Source organism: Corythoichthys intestinalis, chromosome 4, assembly GCF_030265065.1.
Source record: "Corythoichthys intestinalis isolate RoL2023-P3 chromosome 4, ASM3026506v1, whole genome shotgun sequence".
Classification (NCBI taxonomy): Eukaryota; Metazoa; Chordata; class Actinopteri; order Syngnathiformes; family Syngnathidae; genus Corythoichthys; species Corythoichthys intestinalis.
In genome coordinates this window covers 47,347,115-47,363,289 of record NC_080398.1, presented here as the reverse complement: position 1 = coordinate 47,363,289, position 16,175 = coordinate 47,347,115, and the positions used below count along the sequence as shown (strand labels likewise).

The 16,175-nt window shown below is 38.6% G+C and overlaps 1 protein-coding gene across 3 annotated transcripts in view; it reads right to left on the bottom strand.

Moving 5' to 3' along the window:
• Positions 1 to 658: 658 nt before the first annotated feature.
• Positions 659 to 16,175, bottom strand: part of LOC130914616 (F-actin-uncapping protein LRRC16A-like) — a 114,442-nt gene continuing 98,925 nt past the window's right edge. The window contains exons 27-39 of one of the 3 annotated variants that reach the window (XM_057833981.1): positions 15,395 to 15,570; positions 15,223 to 15,310; positions 14,940 to 15,080; positions 10,711 to 10,777; positions 10,377 to 10,597; positions 10,184 to 10,293; positions 9,996 to 10,116; positions 9,877 to 9,914; positions 9,582 to 9,792; positions 8,136 to 8,172; positions 5,906 to 6,100; positions 5,671 to 5,817; positions 659 to 2,900 (exon numbers count right to left, since the gene is read on the bottom strand). In XM_057833981.1, the coding sequence (XP_057689964.1) occupies positions 2,725 to 2,900; positions 5,671 to 5,817; positions 5,906 to 6,100; positions 8,136 to 8,172; positions 9,582 to 9,792; positions 9,877 to 9,914; positions 9,996 to 10,116; positions 10,184 to 10,293; positions 10,377 to 10,597; positions 10,711 to 10,777; positions 14,940 to 15,080; positions 15,223 to 15,310; positions 15,395 to 15,570 (1,728 nt within the window). In that variant the 3' untranslated portion in view covers positions 659 to 2,724. Of the gene's footprint in view, positions 2,901 to 3,074; positions 3,650 to 5,670; positions 5,818 to 5,905; positions 6,101 to 8,135; positions 8,173 to 9,581; positions 9,793 to 9,876; positions 10,117 to 10,183; positions 10,294 to 10,376; positions 10,598 to 10,710; positions 10,778 to 14,939; positions 15,081 to 15,222; positions 15,311 to 15,394; positions 15,571 to 16,175 lie in introns of all 3 variants that reach the window. The other 2 variants (XR_009062974.1, XM_057833980.1) reach the window with 2 other exon arrangements.

Here is a 16,175-nt window from a genome sequence, read left to right as displayed (position 1 = left end):
ACTACAGCAGTTTTGTAGAGCACAGGTGTCAAACCGATTCCAGAAAGGGCCAAGCGAGTGCAGGTTTGCTTTCCAACCAATGAAGAGGACACCTTTTCACCAATTAGATCTTTTACATGTGTAATCAGTTAAACTTTGTCAGGTGCTGCTTGTTTCAGCAGGAAGTTTATTGGAGAAACTCTCTGCGTTGTATCGGTTGGAAAAAAATCCAGCACCCACTGGCCCTTTCTGGAATCGGTTTGACACCTGTGTTGTAGAGGACAATGGGCCAAAATTAGTCCTGATCGATGTGCCGGACTGATCTGCATCAACAGGAAGCGTCTGGTTGTGCATGCTATCCTCATTAACATATGAAAACCTACAAACGTTTGGGTGGTTTTAGTCAAAGCCGACATTGGTTTTTCATCTGTGTGATTTTGACAACTATTTGATCACATTTGATGGTGATTCATACCGAAATTGGAAAAATTCTATAAGGCTCAGATACTTTTTCATACTACTGCACCCAATTAGCTTCTATTCCTTAAAAGCAATATTAGGACGGATTTGCAACCCCGTTACTGCTCCTATGCCAGGTATTGTAAACACCAAAAAGGTATGTAATTAAAATAGTATCATTGATCTTTCAGGCTTTATAGCTCATCCTAGTTTATTACTTATTATCAATTGATATGTAGCAGAAAACTATAAAAGCAAAGGTTTATTTTATAAGAACTTTGAAACATATGTCCTTTAATTCTGGAATGACCCAAAAGAGTTTACAAATTCAGAGCTTGGAAGTTAGAACAAATTCACTTTCAATTACATATTACCTAAAGTCAACTAAAAAGTTTCCATTAATGAGTGAAAAAAATTAATACATTGTAAAGCCTGTAAAAGGATTTTAATGAACATCAATTTTGACATGGACACCAGACAGCAGAACAATGAAAGTAACACAATAATCTCAAAATTCAATCAAGACGGAGGTTGTGCAAACAGGTCTTCAGTATTAATGTAAGAGTTTTGCAGAACTCCATTTTAAATCAATGTTAAGATTCAATCCACATAACAAATGCATACATAATTGCGTTATAAACAAATGTACATTTGAGAGAGAATGTTGTGGACGTTATACCAAATGTTACAAGCAACAAATTTACCAAAACAAAGAGTTGGCATGTGCAAAAAAGTCACAGTGTCCATATTACATGTGCATGTATTACGTATCGCAGATGTAAGCTCGGAGGGACATATATACAGTACAGTGCACGTCATGCAGTCTCACACACATTCAACTCACTCAGGAGTCATTTGATATTCTTGCCAAAGTTACAGCCATTTGCAGCAAACCTGTGCACTACTGACTTAATATCTTTTTGGACAAAAAAAATAAATTAAATTGGCATCAGGCCGTTGAAATTATGTACAACAGGAATATTATTTGCATGATTAGAGTTTAAGAAGCCATTTCACAAGGAAAAGACTGCTGGAGAAATGTGCAACAATTATTTTAGCCTTCATTCGTCACTTGTGCTTTAACCCCAGTTGAATTATTCTTTAAATTCTGTTGTAGCAATCCAAAGTGGACCTCATGTTTCCATCTCCACTGCATGATGCAGCACATGCAGTGAAAGCGGTGAAAAAATAACGTGTTGTTCTTAAAGACGTTTTGTGCTCTCAAGGGAAGCATCCACAAGCTATGCAATAAGCACTAAGGTCAAAACGCATCATTCCTAGGTGATTTTACATTGTTACACTTTGCATTCAAGTCAATTATGTTTGAAAGCCCTCACTGTAAAACAATCCTGAAGGATACAGATGAGTGTCAATGGATGGAGTCAACGTGTGTCGAAACCCAAGAGTCAGAAGGACAACTGGACAAAAAGTGGCATGCAACACAACATACATAAACTAAGAATCACATGACTTTTTCCCCCTATACAGTTAAGACGGATCCCCTGCAGTTAAAGGGTAATAATATTTGTGTGAATTCTTGATAGTTAACAGTGCTAAGTCTTTGCTGATTGAAAGCTCAAGTAAGCCAAGCCCCTAAAGGGTGTTTGAAAAGAACGCCAGTGAGGCTAGCTGGGTGACGATTGTTCAGTACAGGTAAGCTACATTAGTGTGATTTGTGTGCGCTGAAAAGCTCAGCTCAACCTGCATTGTCCTGTAAAAAAGATGAGTTGCATAATTGATCCAGAAACAGCTTTCACACAAATTTAAACATTTAGAAAAATTGTTAACCAAAGGAAATGCCAAGTACAGTACAGCGATAAGTGGTATTGTCATTTATCTTTTAAGTTTACTTCTTGTCAGACAAGCAACTGCAACAATATCGCATTAAATTATGTTAGTCCAAAGCCTCGCATCAGCGTTCCGTGCCATCGCTTGCTTTTCCACTGAAAGCGTTTTTCTGACTCTTCTTCTATGGTTTTTATCTGTCAGGTCAAACTATGAATTACCAGTATATTTATTCCTTGAAATAACAGGAACACTCAGCAGGAAGAAGGAAGCTCTCAGTGAAATTTGGTTTAGTAGGTGACATCAATCAGAAAGCACGAAAAAAATATTTAGTGATGAAACATATTAACATGTTACATTTTGTTAACTGTTAACAGGTACGACATCATTTGTACTCTTGGTGTACAACTCAAAAATACATACTAGTATTCCTTAAACTGCCCATTCAGTCATTTTCAAATGAAAACACATGGGTTCATTTTTACATTAAATGTGATTAATTCATATTAAAATAATTTCTTTGTCAGAGTCCTCCGCAGGATTGGAAGCTTTTTTGCCCGTTTTTTCTTTTTCTGGATTCGGAGACGACCCTTTGGCCTTGAAGGGACTGTGGTCATCCGAGTTGGTGCGCTGATGGCTGGAGCGTTGAGTTGGGTCGGACGTGGATGCTTTCCTCCCTGAAAATGAGGAGGCAATAAAGTAAAAATGTTTCATGGAGAATGACAAACAGCCAGACAGGGTTAATAATAATCATTAAAAAAAACACTTAGAAGTCTTTTGTATTTTTCATTCACGATCCTTTTTTTTTTTTTTTTTTTTTTAAAAAAAACAAAAAACAAAAAAATCCTTACAGGGTATTTAACTCACTGGCTGCCATAAACAAAGGTTCTGTGCCGCTCCCAGTCAGAATGGATTGGATGTCTAGCGCCGTCATGAACATTCACAGCCAGTCTTCCTGGTTTAAATGAATTGGAGGTCTTTTGCCATCAATGACATTTTTTTTAACCCTTACAGCACAGGTGTCAAACCAATTCCAGAAAGGGCCAAGTGGGTGCAGGTTTTCTTTCCAACCAATGAAGAGGACACCTTTTCACCAATTAGATCTTTTACATGTGTAATAAGTTAAACTTTGTCAGGTGCTGCTTGTTTCAGCAGGAAGTTCATTGGTTAAACTCTCTGCGTTGTATCGGTTGGAACAAAATCCAGCACCCACTCGGCCCTTTCTGGAATCAGTTTGACACCTGTGCCTTACAGGGTATTTAACTCATTGGCTGCCATAAACAAACGTTCTTTGCCGCTCCCAGTCAGAATGGATTGGATGTCTAGCGCCGTCAACTGTTCCGGAAAATGAGCATTCACAGCCAGTCTTCCTGGTTTAAATGAATTGGAGGTCTTTTGCCATCAATGACATCCAATTAGTTGAATACTATGAAAAAAAACAACAACTTTAGAGTGTTACTTGGGGCCCATACATTGTGTATTTCTGTTCTTATGAAATAAAAGAGTTAATTAAATTTTTATTGACTTGTATTAATTTATAAATATATTTATAATAATATAAGAATAATATATATATAAATGATTTAATAATTTAAAAATAAAATGCAAATTTTGAAGTATTTTTTTAAATGACCAAAAATGGTCATTTGCCGTGTAAAGTGTTTAAAGGTGTTTTGAATAGCTGTGCACTGTCGTGACCAGTGTCCCTAAAAGGGTTAATTAAACCTGACTTTTAAACTTGTAAATAAATTGATGCAGATATCGGATCTCTGCTGTAGATTGTAATTACTTCTCGTATTAAATTGATGAAACTGTCATTTGTCTTAAACAGGCAACTACTGGGACGACTTCGACTAATACTGGGAATGGAAAACAATTGTTGGAACAGGTAACACCTTCCAAATGAAAAACATTTGTTATACTGCAGTGCTTCTCAATTACTTTCTGTTACCCCGCCACCCCCAGAAGACGTAAACATTACGTGCACCCCTTCAACTCTCTGCCGCCACTGTAAATAGTATAATTTGTCTATAAAATTATTATAAGTACACTTCTGCATAACATTGTGTCCTTTTTAAAATGACTGAAGTTCGCACCAGAAGAATGAAAAGAACACATGCACCACAGAGCCACAGATTACATGCCCCTGATTGGATTTCTATTATTGTTTAAAGCAGTGTCTCTCAATTATTTTATGTTACGCCCTCCTACCCCCAGGAAGACGTAAACGTTTTGCGCCCGGCCCTCCAACTCTCTGCCGCCACAGTAAATAGTATCATTTGTCTATAAAATTATTATTTTTTATAAGTACACCTCTGCATAACGTGTCATTTTTTTACATTAAAGAAAAAAGTAATATAGATCAACTTACAATAAAGTATAACTTTATTAGCATTGTTTTATTTGTAACAGAAGACTTAAAGCGCAACAATTTGCCCTACCCAAACCCAAACTGTAAAAACATACTCAAAAAATACACTTTTTTTAACCATTTAATTTTTTTTTTTTTTTTTAAAACTATAATAAATTCACATTGATTGGCAAAATTAACCCATGAGAACAACATGACAAGAATTTGACCGAAAAAACAAAAATGACAGTGTCATTGGACAGAGGGACAGTTTTTATCTTTGCTGCAGGCCATTCCTTTGCTATGGTGTGGGGCTATTTTGCACTGAGCAACTTGGTGTGCCACCTTGTATGCTGCTAAAAGTGCTCGCTGGTTTACTGATGTAACACTGACAAAGCGGGATGATTGTTGGCAATATTCGGCACGTTTTCGCTGGGGAAAAAAAAAAAAATAAAAAATTAAATAAAATAAAATAAAAAAATAAATAAATAAAAAGCTGCTTATCAATGTGATTGGGGTCTAATGTCTTTAAGTGACATCTTAGTTGATTCGGCTTCCGGTTGTCCGCTGCAAACATTTTTAAATACAGTAAACATACTGGTCTTTCCTAGTTCCCCACTGTATTAAAAGTCAAAGCCAAAGACTACATAGCAGACATGTTCAAAGTCCGGCCCGGGGGCCAAATGCGGCCCCTGGTCAAATTTCATCCGGCCCCCAGCCTCTGTCATAAAATCAATAACGTCTGGCCCGCACACAGATTTAATAAATTGGTCAGCAGTACTGCTTTGTCATATTTCCTCACTCTGAAAATGAGCGTGCTGCTGCCACCCATTGAGTGGATGTGCAATTACACTTTATTCTGGTACAGTAAAAAATTATGTTCCCAGAGGTCTCAGGCGCCACCCCAGGCATCCAGGGTCGCGTACCCCACCATTTGAGAAATAATGTTATACTGTCATACTGATGAAAAGTATATTAGGGAACAAACAGGTAGTGTATTTTATTATATGGAGCGGAACTACTTATGGGAGTTATTATGAGCGACTACAGAAAATGATCACGTAATGAGAGGGATGGTACGCACAGACGCTCCTCACCTTCCTGAGTGGTTTTATTAGCAGAAGCTCCCAGCGGCAGACTGTTTTGGCCCTCCTTGTCTTTCTCAGGTAAGATCTTCTTCAGCGATGAGAGAGCATTCATTTTAGGAGACACCCTTCCTCCATTGGGGGCATCTGAGGACTCTTCTATTTAACATACAAGTAAGATAAGATAAAATCTTGACACAGGACACTCCCTTCCAAGGGATACAGAGCAAAGAGGCTGTGATAGTACCTATGCTCCGACTGCTGTTGGTCCTTGGTTTCTGAGGCAGGGAGGGCCGGGAAGACAGGGCAGGTTTGGCTCCCAGTGGCATTGCTGGTTTAGGACTCACAGGCACCCCGGTGGAGCCTGAGGAGGACGGAGCACGGGGACGAGGAGCGGGATCAGGCTTTGTTTCAACACGAGCTGAGGTCTTCTCTGGAGAACCTTTGAGGGGAAAATTGGTCACATTAAATTAATCCCGCAACCTGAGAATAGCTCGGTATGCCAAAACGCAAATGATACTATTTTATAACACATTATGAATAAGCAATAAAAGCCAATTATGTACCAGACATTTTAGTTAGGTTGACACAAACTCAAATCTAATACAAGAAATGTGCTGAATACGAATTAAAGAAAGATGATATTAATTAGGCAGAAAGCTTTTTATTGCTTTTTTGTACTTGAGATTTGTAGTGGTGCAATGAGAAGGGTCTCTTGGTAATTTTCCTTCTCTCAGAGTTGAATGATGTATAAGCATCTCGTAGCAGAAAGCAGAGCATTGTGTGGTAATATTTTAATACAGTACAGTGAAGTACAGGACACATTTAAAGGTTTTTCCTATCATTGTGTTTACAGTCATTATCTAAAGCAGTGTTACTATTGTCTTATTTGATTGTGCGGGTATACTCATTTAAATGTACAATTAAGCAAAGAAGGTTGTAACTGTTGTCTTGCTGTCATTTACACAGGGTGTTTGAAAGTCACTATGTACTTTTACTTTATGTATTTACATGCTTTCACAGGGTTCCTGCGGGTCCTTAAAAAGTCTTAAATTTAATATAAAAATTCCAGTGGGTAATACATTTCTAGACGATGCGTTTAAGGCCAGGTAAATCACTGTAGCCCTTCGTAAAACGTCTAATTGTGTGTATTTGTTTAATAAATGGCCGTGCATTAAATATGAGAGTTTAGGATTAAAATATATGTTATACAGTATGGCTTCCGCAACCTCAGCGTAAGTCCACGACTTGGGTTGATGCCATTTCCTGGTAATTCAGTTGTAGAGGTGGGAATATGCAGAGATGGGGAAGTGTAAATCTAATCAAAAATGTATGGAAGATGTTTTTAAGAGGTGGTAGGCCCCAGGTGAAATAACAACAGTGCCTGATGCAAAGTCTCGCAAAAAGACTTTTTCGTTAACCCTTGTCTTGTGTTAGAAATCAGCCCATATTTTTGCTAGTGAACTAAATGTGATCTATAAATTAAATTAGCCTTAAAATACCTTTGCATTATGTTGTTATCGGGTCAAGATTGACCCGTTTTCAAGTTTGAATATGTCAAAAGTAACATTGATTTTTGCATATGAAAATTTGAAAAACGGGTCAATTCTGACCCCAATACAATAATAGGGTTAGTGTCAGGACAATGGGGGTCATATGAGGAGGAAAACACCAGCAGCTCTGGCAGCAGCTCTGTGTTTACAGTGAAATAAAATGTTTTTTTTTCTTCAGCAGAAATTGTTGCGACATATTTTGGTCTCTAAAATGTCTTTAATAGCATTACATTTTCACTTTTAAATTGGTGCCAGAACCCTGCTTCATTGATGACAGATTATAATACTTTAGCCCCTTTCAGATTTATATCCCGATAAATTCCAGTGTAAAGTGACTTACCCGTGTCATGGCTTTCAGACATGGGGAGATGCCCCAGGAATTACCAAGGTTGGACACTTTCAACCTTATCCCGTGTTGGTGACTTGACGCTCTCTGTATGGGGAGCGGGGCTGTCGGTATTTTATTACCAGACATTAAGTCATTTTGGGTCGGCATCGGCAACAAAACTGTCTCTTCCTCGGCTCTAGGATCCCGTAGTTATTTAATTTCGTTATGTTTCCAGTTTAAGTTGGCTATTTCCAGTTTGCCATGTTGATAATTGCAATATTTGTTTACTGCTTTTCGTCTTACTGCGAAGAAAAGAGGAAGAGGACGATCGGCCCGCCATGATATTTACGTCATCAGCTTTCATGCTCTGACCCGGGAATTAACTGCCTGCTTTCATACATGCCGCGTCTCGGGTTAGTCCTTGAAATTATACTAGGACGCGGTAAACGTCAGTCTCAGACGACTCGGAAATTGCTTTCAGACATAAGGGCTACCCGTTTAAATCCCAGGATTTAAATGGAGTTCAGTGTATGTCTGAATGGGGCTCAAGATACCACAATCTACTGACAAATATGAAGTACTGTATGTCAACTCACCTGTGCCATTGTTGTCAGGTCTGTCAGGGCTGGAGGACTGGAAGACACAAACATCTTTTATTATAGAATAAAAACGTTTTGTAAAACATTGGTGGCAGTTGTGTTGCACTGGGCTCTGTAACAGTAGAGCTGAGACCAGTGCAATACCTTCGTTTTACCACGGAGGTCCTATGGCAGCAACTCAATTACCCCAAATTTTAGTGTCACCACAGTCAAAATTAGAGTAAGAATGGATGAAAATCATTTTGAGGCCATAAATGTGTAGGATATTTAAATTAAAATACTATAAGCACATTACTAATTATGTGTGCATTCTTATGTAATTGGCACATCTGCTTCATAATTCTGAGTTCAAGGGTTCAATCCCAGCTTTTCTGTGTGGAGTTAGCATCCAGTTCAGGGCGAACCCCACCTACTGCCCATTGTTAGCTGGGGCTAAACATTTCATAACTGCTGTAAATATTCAAATCATATATGAGTACCACGTTGACACTGAGCATGATTTTTTTTACCTGTCCTGTTTCGCTGTTTAGACACAGAGAATGGCATGCATTAAGGCTGTTCTAGAGAGACTGACTCCACAAGGGGGCGCAAATTATATTACATGCTAGTACATACGGCAAAGTTTACATCAGTAAAACCTTTTTGACTCAGAGAAAAAAAAGAGTGAGAGTGTGTTGTGATTGAACTAAATCTTGAGAAAAAATAATGAAAGCCTAACGTGAGTTTACACATACTAAAGCTGAGACACAACACGTGCCCTGTAGCTGTCCTACACTGATTTATTAAGCAGGAAGGGAATTCAGAAATTTAAAAAAGTCTGTCATTTAGAATCATTTTCTCGCATTGAGCACTAATCAAATATCCAAATAGCGTAACAGTGGCCAAGACAGACGGAGCCTCCCTCACCTGGAATTGGCGCCAATTTAACAGCCCAAAAAAGGCATGCCCGAAGAAAGCTAAACTTATCACACTGCCGTACGTGTGACTTGTATTACCACACAGTTAGTTTTCGCGGTTTAATTTCTCTATGCATTTTAAAATTTGCCAATTCAATCGGCACTGAGTTAAAAGGACAGCCCTGCAAATGGCTGATGGGAGGCTAACAAGCTCGCTCGCGGAACAACCCGGGTCTCACAAGGCGAGCTCTAAAGCCTGCCTTGGAGAAATCTGCAATGTGTGGACCATCGATGGGTGCCGAAGCATATTGTTGTGACGTACATTTGACGTGACCGAAATCAACGCGTCAAAGCACGAGCAGCTCGTCAAAGTTGGGCAGTTTCCAGGTGAGCCAGGCGGTTCCACTTATAAGATGTTGGAGTTGGCCGAGAACCAGATGCGCTCATCAAAAGAGCCTGATACGTATGTTCCCTTTGTTCCATGTCATGAAAACAATTTCACATTTGCCCCTTAAAACAACAACAACTCTACTTTTTTATTCTTTACCTTATGTGCTCTCCTCTCCTGCTTGGCTTTCATCTCCGCTAGGAGTCCGCCTCCCATCATCTGCATGCCAGGGTACCGCCGCCCCCCTTGAGGACTCCCTCGGCCGTCTGAGCCCTCCCAAGGTTCGTCTATGGAGTCAGGCGTCCTCAGCTCCTCTGAACGTTCTGAGCCACTGCTGTAATCTCCAGGCTGTGAGCGACTGGACGAATCCCTTCAGTACGAAAAGTTTAAATAAAGAAATAAATGTCATAACAAGCATAGTAGTAAAGTGTGCATACAATTAATTTAACAGTACCTGGACTTTGGCTCTGGTGCTGGACTCTTTACTGCTGCCTTTGGAGAGGAGGGTTCCTCAGCAATGCTGGAAACTGACACTAAAGATCCTGAAGACGTAGCCAGCGATGAAGGCGTTACCTGATTTTTCTCTAACTTTTCTGATTTATCAGATTTTGAAGAGCGTTTGATTAGGTTGAGGAAGCCTCCTTTGCTCTTCTTCTTCTCACCATCATGAGATTCAGAGCTCTTCATTGAACGTCTGAGGAGCGAAAAATCCAACAATGAAGCAAAAAGTCAAACATGAGAAGAATATCAATGGGTCTTACTTTGAATCCATCTTGGTAACTCTTTTGGAGAAAAATTCATCAACCCCCTCATCCACCCTCCCCATGAGGCCATTCTGCTCCCCGTCCTGAGGTGCAGTGCTGCTCATTTGCTTTATAAACAACAAACAACAAAAAAGCCATTTGATTATCACTGCAGCACTTCTTTACTTTCACTTAAACGAGTTATACTTACCGGTGTTTTGCTGGAGTGCATTTTCTTGTTTCGGCGGGGTCTTAGTTTCGTGAAGTGTTGTAGCTTTTTCTCCTCTTCGGACGGAAGCGCTAATATCCCTCCTGGCAGACGCTGCTCCCCTTTTGGTAAGGGCTGAGGAGCTGGAGTGTGGGATGGCGGCGGCGTATCCTCCACATGCACTGGGACGTCCTCCAGTGCCTTGTCTAGGTCAAACTCCATCTCTATTAATTGTGTTGGGAGAACGGGAATCGGAATTCAGACACCTACGCCTTATCTGCATCACCCATAATGCAGGACAGAGTTGAACTTAAAAAGACGATTGCAAACAGCTTACCAAAGGCACGGGACACAGGTCTCAACATTCTACTGTGAATGCTTTTCCTCTTTGTCTTTGGAGTCATCTGAAAGAGAAATACATGCAACATAGTGCTTAATGATTATTTTTATGAACCCCAAATATTTCTTCCATCATATACTAATGTTTAAGGGAAAGACAACACCTTTTACAAATGATCTTCACGTAAAAGACAATTGCTCGAAGTATACAAGTATGCAAATCGCAAATTTCTTAAGACCTCTGATAATGGAGAAAATAATGATTAAACACAAAATACAACACCACTTACAAGCGCTGCCATTGACAAAAATGACGTCAGCACGCTAGAGCAGTACTTAGAGGTTGATAGACTCCAACAACGGTATAAAAAGCAAAAACAAAAAAAAAAAATTGCCAAAAACTATTTTATAGCTGCTGTACCTCTTCAATCAGTAGCTGTCTTTCTCTTTTCTCCATCTGGGACTTAGATGAAGCCTGTTTTACCTTTTGGGTCTCCCTACATCGTTCAGCAACTTCATCAATAAGCCCTCGTCCTCAATGTCCTGTTCGTACAGCCGAAAGCTGAACACTGTTGCATACTGAAACAGTCTTTTTTTTGTTGTTGTTTCTGTTGTTTTCAGAGCAAGAGCCGTGTAAAAACCAACAATCAAAATAAAGACTTAAGTGTAAACAGTGTTAATTCTGTATAGCGGCGTATAGAACAATGGGGTATTACTGACATCACAGATAATCTGGGATACTCACATTTGATCGGCTAAAACAGTACCGGCATTTAAAAATGTCTGCCACGATTTATGATGGCCACTAAGGGGAGTTATGATATTTATCACAGTTTTCTCCACAGCTAGACTTCAGAAAATTAAATTTCCTAATAAAAAAAAAATATATATACGTATATCTATAATACTATTAAAAAAAATCCTTTCCACTGGAATGCACATGATCTCAGTGTTGCCTTTCCCTCTAACTGTGATTGAAGTGTGAAACAATTAATTACTGTTTCATCAAACAACAAACATACAGTATGAGGGAACCCCAAATACTTCAAATAGAGTACCATGAAAATATTTTCCCCCTTCTCATCGTCATACTTTTTGAGAAAGTTGCCTCATAAATATTTAAGATCATCAAACAATGTACAGTGGGGAGAACAAGTATTTGTGGAAAACCCATTGGCAGTGTATCAAATACTTGTTCTCCCCACTGTAAATAAGAGACAAAGATAACCAAATTGTACATGAAATACAATTTTTAAATCGCAGTGGGATTTATTCAAGGAATAAAGTTATTGAAAACTATCTGGCCCTCTGTGAAAAGGTAAGAAAATGTAATTTTTTGACTATAAGACGCAAACCCCGCCACCACCACCACTTTAGACCCTTTAATCCACTGTGACTTATTTATAGATTTTTAAAGGCTAAAGACCTGCATGTCATTTGGTGGGTGGTGGTGGCTTACAGTCAGGTGTGCCATGCAGGCCAAAAAATTACAGCAATTGCCCTCTTAAACTAGAAACCAGTTGGGAAAACATCAGCAGTAAGAACTCAAGTATTTTCTATCAGAAGCAATCAGCCTTTCACATCATTGTAGAGACATTTTGGCTCACTCTTCCTTGCAGAGATGTTTGCACTGGAGGATTTTCCATCATGAACGGCCTATTAATCCAATATATATCAGATTTAAATCCAGATTTTGACTGGAGCACTGCAAAAGTGTCATTAATTTTTAAAAGCTATTTTGAAGTTGAGTGTGTTGTGAATCATTGTCTTCCTACAGAACCCAAGTGTGCTTCAGTTTAGGTTCGCCTTCAGGGTTGTCTGGTCAGAGCAGAATTATAATGATGAATTTTTGTTTGACCCCTGTTCCATGTTTTATCCATTTGTGGATAATGGTTTTCACTGTGGTTCACTGGATTCCTAAAGCTTAAGAATTGGACTTAATTTTTTAGCTGTTCTTTAGTTTTTTCCTTGGGCGGGGAGGAGGGGGAGGGGGGTGAATAGTATTGTGTTGCAGCTTTTTGAGCTCTTTGGGACAACTAAATTTAGTCAGGAAGATTATATTTAAATGATTTATTCAGGCTTGGGTCTGGCAGTGGAAATGAAATCCCCCAAAATATGTGATTGACCACGATTAATTCACAATTCCCATTTAAAAAAAAAAAAAAAAAAAAAAAAAACAGGGGTGGGGAGTAAGGGACTTTTTCAAACTGGCGCAGTTAGATTTAAATGTTTTGTTGTTGTTGTTGTTTTAACCCCTTAATACATAAAATCAACATTTGAAAACTAGAAATTATATGTATATAAGCAGGACTGTCAACAGACTTGCAGGGGCAGGGGCTTGTCACGACAACATACACAGTACTTTATCGCTTTGCAAGCAATGACAGTGTAAATTTTCAAATTATTTAATTTGAGATGGACAGTTAAAATTTAACAGACCGTAATGTGATTTGACACAATACAGTATAAACAAACAATGGGGGGGCAGGGTTTTGCAAAAAAAGGAAAAAGGTATTTGAAATATTTAATTTGTTGAAGTTTTAAAGTATATATCGAGCAGAACATAATATTTAATCAGACAATGATTTAAATTAAAAAAATATGTGAATGTAACGTAAAATAAATTAAGGGTCATTCAGGGGCCCCTATGGTCCTGAGGCCCGGGACAACATACCCGGTAGACCCCCCCCCCCCCCCCCCCCCCCGTCCGTCGACGGCCTTGTATATGTGGTATCTTTTTCTCATTTTTACATTTATTTTAGGATATAAAACTTGACAGTTAATATGCAAGAAAAAAATAATTTGAGGAAGGGGGAACATTCTTTTTATGGCACTATACAAAGTACTAAAACCAAAAACAATGTTCATATTTTATTGATATATTTCATACATATATCAATAGCATACACATATCATTCAATTAAGTAGTGATTAAAAAAACATTCAGAGGTGATGGTAGGTGATTCAACTTTCTTTAATTAGTAAAACATTTATTCAAGTACTTTTAACCCTTATCCTTTTGTGTGTCAAGAGTTAATTGGTAGTTGCTCTAAATTAAACATCCTGAATATTTTCAGTATTTTTGTACAAACTACGCACAGTAGCTGTTATGGCACTAGAACTGCAGTGGTAAGCGTTGCTGCCTGTTATACAAAAGGCATGGGTTTGATTCCTAGCCAGTGTTCCCAACAGAACTCTCCAGTGCTGCTCTGGAGCCTGCATGAATGGCATGTTTGTGTGAGAAGAGGCAGGTTTTCATCAAACAAATAATACAGGTAATTTCTGTGGCAACAGGATTTTATGTTTTCATAAAGTCTGCTGCTTGATTAAGCTATAACCTATATTTCTAATTTGGGTCTTGAGCTGAAAAGGTTAAAGAAACACTGCTCAAGAGGGACAAAAGTCTTGGAACACTTGGATCACTCAATACTCTACAAGGGTGAATAGATAACACAATAAACATTTTAATTTCTTGTAGTGCATTCGTTCCACTTGTTTTGCCCATACAATAGTTATGTATTCAGAATTATTTTAACGAAATATGAACATTAATGTTGATTTAACTAATGCGAATGTATTTCCTGCTTCAATTAGCTGTTGTCGTTTCATTGTATTATTCACAAGCAGTTCCTTTTCCTTGGAGTTGGACAGCAAGAGAAAAACAAACAAAACAATGTATAGCTTCACATATAAACTGATGCGTCTTATATGGCTGAGGGATGCACAACTAAAACACTAATGGATCAACGTAGTATTTGTGTAGGACACACATGAATTCAGCTTCTGATTCAAAACAGAGTGTATTTTAGATTAAAGGCAAGCATAAACATTTTACACTACAAATCGTTTTTACAGATGACCAGGAAGCAGGCATTTGCAGTGAGCAATGATAAGGACCATCCGCAATTACTTACAGTGGTGCAGCAAAATGTCTCCGTGGAGAAAATGAGCAAGAAGAGGATGAGCAGAGAGTAATGAAGAAAAACACAATAAAGCCTAAAAAGGCACACTGGAAAGAAATTGAGGGTAAAAGCCATGATGGTCGGATGCTCAGATAAGACGTTTTAAAAAGACAAAGGACAAGAAGAAAAAACAACATATTAAAGAAAAGGGCTAGAGAAATAAATGCAATCTTATTATGACTGAAAGTTGTTCTCTACTTACATTCATTCACATGAATTACGAGTGATAATATAATTAAGTTAACACATGAGCCCTTTCCCGTACCATGCATGACTCCAGTTCGTCCAACCGCTCGCCTTCCAGAATCTCAGTGGATGCCCGTTTAGGAATCCTCTCCTCGTGAATGTCCATGTCTACCGACTCTTGCTGCACCAAGGGGCGCCCTCTGCACACTAAATGGTCTGCCTGAGAGAGGGTAGTGATAAAACCAGCAGAAAGAAATTGGTTCAAGCATGAATACCAAAAAAAAATGTGGATTAAGGAAGTGAAAGAAAAAAAAGGAAAATAATGAATAACAAGCAGCCACAATTATGATTGACTTATGCACCAAAGTGTGTTGTGAGGTGGAGAGAGCTTCCAATATCTCGTCAACGATACGATCGGACAGGAAGGAGGCAAGACTCAGCTTCACCTCACTGATGAAAAAAAAAAGAAAGTGTTCAAATTCTCAACTCATTTTACCTCAACATTGCAAAACTTCTTCAGTAAAAAACACTTACCTAATTTTGTTGATGATGTCAATACCAGACTGCTCAAGGAGTGTTTTAGTGACAAAACTCTTGGGGACCACCATCTTGGTTGCGCTGGCCTTTATGAGATCTGAGCGCAGATTACTCCTTTTCATCACATGAGGACACAGAGACTCTGCTGTGTCCATCATAGACTCCAACAGGCTCTGGAAAGATTGATTAGAAAATGATCATCTCTCAACAAATTCCAGATGATGGACAAGTAGAAAGCAGTAGCTACAACAAGAGTTAAACCAAAGTCTTTTCTAATTTCACAAAATCTTTTCGATATTCATCCAACGTTGGGCTAATGGTTAGTATGTGTGCTCAAGGGTTTTGCAGTTCAGGGGTCAAATTTTTACTATGTGGCGTTTTCCCTTTTTTTGTGTGGCTTTTCTCCAATAATCCAGTTTACGACCACATTCAAAAAAAATTTATATTACGTGAAATGAACTCTATCTTGTCCATAGGTGTTAAATTAATGGGTCTTAATCATTGTTTGCCTCTGCAGTATGTGCTCTGGCATTGAATGGTAGTCCAGGGTGTGTGTATCCTCGCTGCATCTATGAACTGAACGTGGATAAAAACAAAAATAGGGTCTCTGCAAAGTTCAACAAGCCAAATTTAAGACCCATTATACATCGATACCGCCAAAAAACAGACAAAAGATCTGAAGGAAAATTGCAGGCCCAGAATTACCATAATTTTCGGACTACTGTATAAGGCACATCTGACTATAAGCTGCCACCCACTAAATTTGACACGAAAACGG